This window comes from Penaeus monodon, unplaced genomic scaffold, assembly GCF_015228065.2.
Source record: "Penaeus monodon isolate SGIC_2016 unplaced genomic scaffold, NSTDA_Pmon_1 PmonScaffold_2609, whole genome shotgun sequence".
Taxonomy (NCBI): Eukaryota; Metazoa; Arthropoda; class Malacostraca; order Decapoda; family Penaeidae; genus Penaeus; species Penaeus monodon.
In genome coordinates, this window is record NW_023656462.1 from 17,501 (window position 1) to 27,959 (window position 10,459).

General features: G+C 44.6%; 1 protein-coding gene across 1 annotated transcript; it reads right to left on the reverse strand.

Annotated features, from left to right (window-relative positions):
• Nucleotides 1–7,145: 7,145 nt before the first annotated feature.
• On the reverse strand, nucleotides 7,146–9,281 carry LOC119570407 (basic proline-rich protein-like). Its single transcript, XM_037918155.1, has 2 exons — nucleotides 9,174–9,281; nucleotides 7,146–7,712 (listed from the first exon to the last, which is right to left on the reverse strand). Exons 1-2 carry the CDS (start codon nucleotides 9,279–9,281, stop codon nucleotides 7,146–7,148), a joined length of 675 nt encoding a protein of 224 aa, XP_037774083.1.
• Nucleotides 9,282–10,459: the final 1,178 nt, after the last annotated feature.

Genomic DNA, 10,459 nt, shown 5'->3' on the forward strand with positions numbered 1-10,459 from the left:
GTCGCCCAAAAGATGGCGGAAACCTGAGGGGGAGGCTTGGATGAGGCAGGCACGAGTGGGTAACCGACCAGAGGGCCCCTGATCCTGCCATGCTTCCCGGGATGAGGGGAAATGCACAAGGGGCAAAAAGCGGGCACAGAGGGCACACAGCAGGCGCCCCATCTCGTCGGTGCGGCAAAAAAGGAAAGGGAACAGTTGAAACTTTTTGAGGTCTACGAGCAATCTTGCTCTGTGAAATGGAAACTCAGCAGTACACGAAAAGGGCCTGCAACAGCGTAAAGATAAACTGAGGGGGGGTGCGATCTGAGGGGAGGTTCGGGGCCGGGGAGGAAGTAAGGCAGAAAGGCGGCGTAAACGAGGTAGTAATTTTTGCAAGCAGAGGGCAGACGAGGTTCTGGCAACAGTCCAAGTGGTCAATTTCTGGGGTTGCCTTGGGGCCCGTGGCGGGAAAATCCCCGGCCTCGCATCATCTGTGGGAGCCATTTCGCTGCAAAAGGCGGGGCCCCATGGGAACCGCTCCCTTTGGTATAGGTGGCGGAAAACTCGGACCCGGGTCAACCCCCCGTTGGCCTCCCTCCCCCCTTCCCCCCCCCCTGGGTGTGTTATTTTTCACGGCCCGTTCTCCTCCCTGCAGCCCCGGCCTCCAGACATTCTTGAGGCGTAAGCCAGCTGAGTACGAGGGGAAAGGGGGCCCTGGGAGGCTTGTCGCCCTTTTTGAAATGCTGGCATCTGCCCGGGGCTGGACCCGGGAAGAGAAGGCCTCAGCGGGTCAGGCTAAGGGCCCCGCGGTGGATTTTGGGGGCATCTCCCGGCCCCCCAAACATGCCTCTTACACCACGTGGCGGGGGCTCTAAAACGCCGTTTCGGGCCCCAAACCCAGGGCCGAGGTATATCGGGCCCATTTGAAGAAGCGGACTCTAGCGGGCGAGACCTGTCCCAGCGGCGCAGGAGTGGGGGCGCGGGTAAGGGGGTCGTACCCTGGGCTGGGGAAGAGATGATCATGGTCCGGCCCGCGTTTTCTTTTTTGACGTTTTGCAGGACCAAGCATGAAAATCTACTCAAGCGGCCCCCCCTGGGACCTCAGGTGGCCTGGCGGGGCCTTTGAGTTTGGGGCCCTTTCCTAAAGGCAACCGGGGCCCCTAAGGCCAGCTGCTCACCCCCACCGTCCCTCCGGGCCGAAAGGCAAAAAGTGGGAAGTAGCATTGAGGAAAGGTACCCCACCTTTTCCAAAGGGCTTGTTTTGGGGGCTGCGGAGAGGTAGGGAAAGACGTAGTCAGTGTCAAGGAGCGGAGAACATTCCTCTAAAGCGGAGGGATTCTGATCCCTTTTTCAGCAGTGCTGCAGGACTGGGGGTATTATGGCCCACCACCGATGCAGCCCCCCCAAAGGGCAAAGGAATGGTACAGGCGGAAAACTCTGGAAAAGGGGGGGCCAAAACCCAGCCGTCCTCGGTTCCGGGGCCCCGCTTGGGTAACTGCCGTCAAACCCAAATGATGCAGGGGGGTCTCAAATGGGAACCCATCCGCCTGACAGTGGACCTGGGGTTGAGAAGCCCCTATGCGGCTGAAGTTGGCCACTATAACTTCCGACCACCACGAGACTGGTGGTGTCAGGGGGCTTGTGGCGCTCAAGGGGCCGGGAGGCTCGTATTGGCGGGGGCGCAGGGTGCAGCGGCTGCCTGTATGTGGCCCAATCTGACGAGCACTGTTTGCTGGGCCCTTGACTACCTGACGCAGAGTAAGGCGTGTGTAAACCTTGGGGGAAAGCTGGTGGGGTGACATAGATGTGCCCCGCTTCCAGTGGTTGGGCTGTGCAGAGGTAGTTACGGCTGGCGCTGCCCCTTTGCCCCCAGGACAGAGTCTGAAACCGGGGTCGACTGTCAAAGTGATACTGGGGTAAGGGCCTCGTGGACCCCTTCAAACCTGCCTGGCTGATGGTGTACGGTTTGGGGGGGAGCCCTTTTTTGGGCCGGGGGGGGGTTATTAAGTGTTCGTATAAATTCTCCAAAGGACCTGAAAGGGCTAGGGGTGCAAAACGGGGGACTTGTGGGGAGGGAGCGTCCAGAAAAGTCGCGGGGACGAGAAATTGGTGGGTGGGGCCGTTGCCCGACTTCCTCAGGACTTGGCGCACCGGCTGTGCTTACCTGGCCAGGAGCTCTCCTGGGCCCTGGGGAAAAAGAAGATGACGTTAGCCCAATAGCGGCGATGAGGGCATGGCAGACGCTGCCGAGATGAGGACAGCTTTTGGGCGGTGAGGGCGATACACAGACGTCAGTGGTGACCATGAGCCGGTCTTGGGGCAGGAGATACCCCTCTGGGTGCCACGCCATCTACCGCCCCCACACCTCCTCCAAAGAACCCCAGCGAGAGCGAAGAAGCCGCGCTGGTGAAAGATTTTTTTGGTTTCTGAGAAATTTATTTTTTAAAAACACTTCTTTTGTTTGAAAAATTTTGTTTGTTCCTGGGGCTAATTTTTTTTTAAAATTTCCCGTATTTGTTTCAGGTTTTGGTATGTCAGAGCAACGGGTCGTCTGCTTTATAGGGGGGATAGTGCTACCCATGGGTCTTTTGTCTCTGGGCGAAAAAATTGTTTAAAATAAAAAGGGTGACCTGGGGATGTGTTAAAATAAGGGACCTGGGCAAACGAAAGGCCCGTGAGCGGGGGAGGAGAAACAAGTCGGAGAGTCGGGAGTTGGGGGCTGCCCTGTGAAACCTCGTGTGGGCCTTTTTGGGCCTGTTTTAAATTTGTTTGCCCGTTATAAACTGTATCGTGCATGGACATGCTGGTTTGCCCCTGTATTGGCCTATAGAAAAATGTACGGGGAAAAACTTGGTAAATAAAGGAAGACGTCATCGGTGTTTATTTCCCTGCCCCCCCTCGCCCCTTTGGGGTTTCCCCCCGTGGTGTTCGGGGTCACTGTGGTTCCGGTCCCTTGGAGCTGTTCTGTTACGACCCTGTGAATGCACGCCGTCGCCTACCTGCTTGTTTGGGGGCCGAGAGACAGGCGGCCCCCGAACATAAAATATTATATTTTATATTATATATATATATGTATAATATATATATAATAATATATTATATATTGTTGTTATAAAAATATATTTAATTTTTTTTATAAATATATAATTTATCATAATTTTATTTTATTAATATATTTTTAAATATATTATATATTTATATAATTTTTTATATATATTAGTATATTTATTATATCGTATGTTTCTGTGTTGTTCTTATATATTATTTAATTATATTTTATTATTATATATATTTATGTTTTAAAACACACACCCCCACACACCAAAACCCAAAAACACACCCACAACAACACACACACACACCACACACAGCAACCACACACCAAAACCCCACCCCCACCACACCCACACACACACACACCCACCACACACAACACACACAACCCCCCACTCACACAAACCAAACCCCCACCAAACACACACACAAAACCCCCCCCCCCAACCCCCACCCCCACAACTTATTTATAAATTATATTTATATATAATAATATAAATATAAATATATATTATTATATTAAGATATATAAATTTATATATATATATTTATATTAATATATTATATAATATATATAACTATAATATATATTTATTTTAATATATATTATATAATATTATTAAAAATATTATATAAAAAAACACAAAACACACAAAAAAAAACACCCCACACACCAACACAACACACACACACCCCCCACAAAACCACACACACCACACACACACACACACCACACACATACCATACACACACTACACTATATATAAAAAATATATAATATAATATATATATATAAAATTTATATTATATCTACATTTATACATTTAAAAACATATTCAAAATATATTACAAACTACTATATATATAAATTAAAAAATTATTATAAAAAATAATATATAATATAATATATATTATATATAATATTTTATTTTAATATATTTTTATTATATATATATCTATATATAATATTATAATATTATAATATAATATATATATATCAATTAAAATATATCTATATATTTATTTTATATATAATTTATATATTTTATATTTTTAAATTTATATATAATATAAATTTTAATTATATATTATACACAACCACACACCACATAATATAATATTATTATTATTATATATATATTATATATATATATATATATATATTTTAATATATTAACTATACATATATAATATTCTATATTATATAAAAAATATATAATAATTTTTTAATTATATTTATAATAATTATTCTTATATATATATTATTATATTATTATATTTATATATATATATATATAAATATATAATTAATTTTTTTTATTTTAATTACACCAAAACCATACACACCACCCACCCACAACACACCCACACACACACACACACACACACCCCACCCACACACAACCACACCCCCCACACACACACCCCCCCCACACAAACACACACATACCTATTTTAAAAATATATACATTAATATATATATTATTTTTTATATTATTTATATTAATAAAATTTTGTATATTTTATTATCTCTTAACATATTTTACTATTCTTACATTTATACTATACTAATATTATTATATATATATATATTTATATTTTAATTATATATATATTTATTTATATATATTATTATTTTATTATATATATATTTATATATATTCTATATTTTATTATATTTTTTAAAATTATATATATATTATTTTATATATATATGCTTTCATTATCTACACCAAGACCCAAGGGACTTCTCCTGGGGACATCTCGTTTTGCTAAATGAATCGATTGCCTCCCAGCCACGGGGTGGCCAAGCCACCCAATCAGCCCCCGCCCCAAAGCCCGGAAAAAATAGAGAGAATGATTCCCTAAAAGGTCCAACCGGCATTCTCCGGGGAAAGGGACTGGGGCCCTACCACGTACTCTTTTCCCAAGAGCAATCCCCCATGAAAACTACAATTATCATGCTGTGCCCCCGGCGGCACAAACAGAAACCCACCCTAAAAAAAAAAAAAAAAAAAAAAAAAAAAAAAAAAAAAAAAAAAAAAAAATTTTGTATAATATGTAGTTGTTGTATTAAATTTTATTGCTATTCGTATGTCATGTTTCGTTCTTTTTTGCTTGCCGCTTCATCAAGGAAAAACAAACAAAGGATTTTCGAGACTTTTACATAATCCTTAAAAATTTTTCAAGAAACGCATGATGCGCATACTTTAAAACGCTCCTCGGCCCCCAAAAGAGAGGTCGAAAGGAGATGACGTGGGGTGCCGGGCCACGCCTCCCCAAAGGGGGGGGCGCCCCGGCATCCCCCCGCGGCGATAAACTTTTCCCCTCAGAGGATCGCCATTTCCCATGCGGCAATGGCGGCAACATGCGCAGCATGCTCATGCCGCATGTTGGTAAATGATCTTTCTTTTTAGCCCCCTGTTTTTTTATTGTATTCTAAGGCCACTTTTATTACTAATATTTCTTTCTTTTCTTGGTTAGGACTTAAATCTATTTGTCTAAAAAATGAAAGTCTAATTTGAATAGATGATTCCTTTAAATAAATTTACAAAAAAAAATGTTTAATCCAAAGTAAAAAAAACCTTTACTGTTCTTTTTTGCGTAAGCTCATGTGGGGGAAAAAAAAAGAAATAAAATGATATGTTCTCTAGACATTCAGATGTTTGTTTCACAAGGTGGTAAAAAAAAAGGAATTTCCCTGTATAACTCCTTAACCAACACTACGGACTGTTTCACGGCACACTATAAACAATAAAACTCATACTCTCTCCCCTCTCACCAGGACCCTTAAGCCCATACAAACGCAGTCACATGAACATTCACACATGAAAGGGCACGAAAACTTTTCCATGAGTTGTGTTAGCGCAGCATGGGTTAACTTAACAAGAAATACCAAAACGCTTTATGAAAACACATGGGCAAATAAAACGGAAAAGACGTTTATTGTGGGCGTGGGTCCGAAACGATATAGGGAAACACACGTCTGGGGGGTACAATTGGGGAAAGTGATAAAAAACACTGGGCCGAGGGCGGGGCCGGAGGGGGTCCTGGGGGAATTGAGCTGGCAGGAGGAGCGGGGGGAAAGGGGAGGGGCTGGGGGGGGGATCCGGGAGGAAGGGGTTGAGAGGGAGGCGGGGAGAGAGGAAGAGGAGAGAGAAGGAAGAAGAGAAGAGGAGAGAGAGAAAAAGGAAGAAGAGAACAAAAACCCAAAGATCGTAACGAGAAGGAAAGGTAGATGTATAAAGATATAAAAGTGGACAGGAAAGAACGCACTGCAGACAAAAGAATTAACAACAGTGATTTGGATTTACAAGCAAGACGACAACGATCGAAGATGGTCGGACGCAAATGAGATGAGCTTGGTTGCTATTTAAAAACAAGCCACTCAAAATCTAAACAGGTTTTCCCAAAACTTTTTGATTTATTTTTTTTTTTGCTTTTTTTGTTAAAAAACATAAAACTGCCTTTAAAAGGGAACTCCCCGAGCGGGGGCACCTTACGGGCCGCTCACGCCTTTTCTGTACAAAAATATTTGCAAATACAGGGTTAAAAGGAATTCTTTAGTGGATTCTTCATCCTCTGCGTGAAGTTACCATACAACTCTTTTTTTTTCTCTCATCATTCTCTGATATTAAGTGAGAGAATAACTCTATTTTAAAGTATTGTCATTTTCTCCTCACACCCCTGGTCATTTTCGTACCAAATGCAAATTTTTAACTGTAAAGTATCACAGCTTTTATTTAATACCGTAAAATTTTTTCTGACCTCTAGGGCCAGACCAAAGTGTCCTTGGTGTTGGTTTTATCTGGGGTTTTTGCCCAAATATGATGTCCCTGGGGGGTATGCTCTACAATTTCAGAGTATTAAACTTTGCAAATTATCATTAAAATACTCTTCACGGGTGATGACCTTTTTACCCCTTATAATTAATCACTAACTAGCGATTAAAATTGGTGTCCGGATTTTAACATCCACACACTGGAAAGTAAAAAGCTCAAATTTAAATTCAGGCCACCACATTCAAAATAATAATGAGGGAATAAATATATCTGCGCGGAACCTGGAAGGTCGCCCCGGTGGCTTTAGGGCCGTCCCGGCGTGGGCAAAACTTATCTCTTGCTGGGGCTGCTGGCACGGGACGCTGTCCCCTGCGGCTCCTCACCCTTGGCCGACGGCCCCCCTTGAAGGATCTCCTGGCGCACGAAATCTGGGGGGAAACGCGGGCGCCTCACGGCGTAAAGGCGGTTTTGGGGGTTCGGGGAGGAGTGGGGCCGGGAGAGGACCGGGGCTGCCCGTGGGACTTCTGAAGGGGCCCTGGGGAAGGGGGGCTTGCCCGGGGGGGCGCTGGAAGGGGGGGAGCCCATCGGTTCTCTTTTCCCTGGCTTTCTATCCGGTGGGGGGGGCCGGAGCGAAGGGGGGTGGCTCCGATGGGGGCGAGCCGGGGACTGCTTCGGGGGCAGGAGGCTCTGGGGATGTGGGGGGGGGCCTCTGGTGGCCCAAAAGAGGCCGTGCGCAGCTCGCAGTCCCGTCCGAGGGCAAAGGGGGGCCGGCCCACCCGCAGCTGACTCGGGGGGCTCTGGGGGGGAGTGCAACCGGGGGGGGGCGCGCAGGCTGGCAAATGCGGGGATGCCCCCGGCGGCCCCCGCGGCCCCCGAGTGGGGTAAACGAGGGAGGGTCTGCAGAGCACGAGAGTATCAGAACTATTTAAAGGGGCCCTTGAAAACACACACACACACAAACCACCACACACACAACACACACACAATATTATTATAATATATATAATATATAATTATTTATATAATATATTTATATATATGTATATTTTTTAAAAAGTTTGTTGTAAACATCACACCCCACACCACTCACCACACACACACACACGCACACCTCAACACACACACCACACACACACACACACCACACACACACACACACACATACACACACACACACACACACACACACACGCCGCACACAACACACACAACCCCCACACACACACACACCACACACCACACACACACACACAAACCGCACACACACACCACACACACACCCCCCATATATATAATATCTTTGCTTATATAAATATATATATATATATATATATATATATTATTAAATAAATGTGTGGGGTGTTGGTGTGTTGTGTGTGTGTGTGTTGTGTGTGTGTTGTGTGCGTGTGGTGTGGTTGGTGTGTATGTATGTTACACAGATAAAAACTATACACAGTTTTTTGAAAATTTAAAATTATCTAAAATTATTATTTCTCCTCTTGGGCCGATATTAAGCCACCCACCAAAACACCACACACCAACACACACACCCACACACAATTAATATTTTGTGTGTGGTGGGTGGTGTTGTTGTGTGTGTGTGTGTGTGTGTGTGTGTGTGTGTTGTGTGTGGTGTGTGTGTGTGGTGTGTTTGAGTGTTGTGTGTTGTGAAAAGGGTTTTCCTTTAATCCCCCTGGGAGAGGACAGCCGACCATACAGTCTTCTCTCCTTGGGTCTTTTGAGTTCCTAGGGACTCAGTACTCTCCTCTGACGTTTAGTCGTCTTATTCTCTCATCCTGCAGTCTATTTAGCATTTTTGGGTTTTTTCACCTTCGATCAAGGACCATGAATGGGTTTAAAAATTAATCCGGGCCAAGTAAATTCTTCCCTCGCGTTTTTTATTTCCCGGTCATTCGGTTAGTGCGGGGGGATTGCCCCCAAAGGGCCCAAAGGGAAAGCTGTCAATATGTTCCCTATTCCCTCTGATGTAAAAGAGGGAAAGTCGTTCCTAGGTTAGTGGTTTTTATAGACCATTCATTGACACATCTCCTCAAAAAAGATGTCCCCTTGCCTGGGCGTGGGCAAGTCAGCGCTTTTAAAATTTCAGTTTGTCTTGCATCCCTTTTTGCATTTCCAGGTTTGCCTTTCCTTTTTTCCCCACACAGACTTGCTAGGACCTTTTTTTAATGCGGAGCAAAAAGGGAATCTGCGCCCTATTGATTTGCTAGGGGGGGGTTCTCACTAGTGCAGAGAAAAACTATCGTCACCATAGGGAAATTTTTTAGTGATTTAGGGACTCTTAAGTACTTCAAGATATTATAGGGGTAAAAGGGTTATGGGTTCACACATCCCGCTCACGCCGTTTAAATGGTAAGGGCCTAGGGGTCTAGGGCCATTACAAGGTTCCTGGGTGATTTCGATGTGACTTTCGTGTAGGCACCGCCTAAACGTTGTCACGCACGCCATCGAAAACCCGCATTCTTTGATCCGCTGCTGTTTCCCCCTATCATTTAGTTGCCTTCGTCTGCTTTTTGTGAATGTCTTCCACAGGTTCTTAAATAGAGCGAGGGTATCTGTCCCCATAACCGCAAATTTACGGCCAATATTTTAAACCTTATCCATGGCATGTAGTCCCCCAAGTTTAGAGAGTTTTCCCGGGGTTAATTTTATTTTTTTTCTTGATGATACAAGAAATTTTTGGGAAATATCACCAAAAGCGATTATGGTTGCAGATGGATCGCCACGGTCCCCGGGGGTACCAGAAAAAATTTTGTGCCGTGTGTTGTTGATGTATATCATTGTTGTTTCATAAAATAGTGCAGTTTCCCAACCCTTTTTTTTTCCCGGTTAGTATGAGGTAGGGAAACCGTCGATCTTGCAATCTGCCCCTTGTCAAAAATAAAAAGCGTCCCGCGTCTACACAAAAAGTTCGACATTCCGGATTTTTCTTGGGAGAAGGGTCAGTCACTTTGTCTGGTTTCACCCTTCTGGCAATAAACCATTTTAATGTTTGTGGGCAATTTTTTCTTGCACTGCAAGTTGGTGGCGGGGTTTCCTTCTTCTCCCCAATGTCCGTCGGCCCTCAAATCTCCTAAACCCCTTCCTGGGCGAAGCCTCACTTTTTTCTCGCATAAGCAAACGAACTCCTGGGGATGAGGGGGCCCCGTTTCCCTCTAGCAGACAACTATGCGAGTATTTGGTTTACGGGGCGCGAGTTTTTTCACAAACAAAGGGGCTCCTGACCAGGTCTCGTGAAGAAAAATTGAGTACCAGCATAAAATACTCATGCAAAGACTTTTGGGGACGGTTCCTTTATTTAGGAAATCCCGCTCATAGTACAATTCGCTAACTTAGTCTTTATTTGTGGGTCCCCCGAGTTGTAGGGGGGCCCCGGGGGCCAATGGTTAGAGCGTCGGGCTCAGACTGTCACGACGGCACTCTGAGTTCGAGGGGGCGAGTCCCGGCCGGCGCGTTGTTTCCCCTTTGGGGAAGGAACTTCACCACGATTGCCTGCTACCCTGGGTGCCAGCGCTCAAATCAGTTCTGGGGAATAAGATGGTGCTCGAAAAAAACCCGGGGGGAAGGCATGGCAAACCCCGCTCTAAAAATTTCTAAAAAAAAAATCATGGAAACCCGATCACAAA

Coding starts and splice junctions, on each gene's coding strand:
- LOC119570407 (XM_037918155.1), bottom strand. CDS start 9,281: ATGGCGTGCGTGACAACGTTTAGGCGGTGCCTACACGAAAGTCACATC. Junction 7,713..9,173: donor GCCCTTACCATTTAAACGGC/GTGAGCGGGATG, acceptor CGTGCTCTGCAG/ACCCTCCCTCGTTTACCCCA.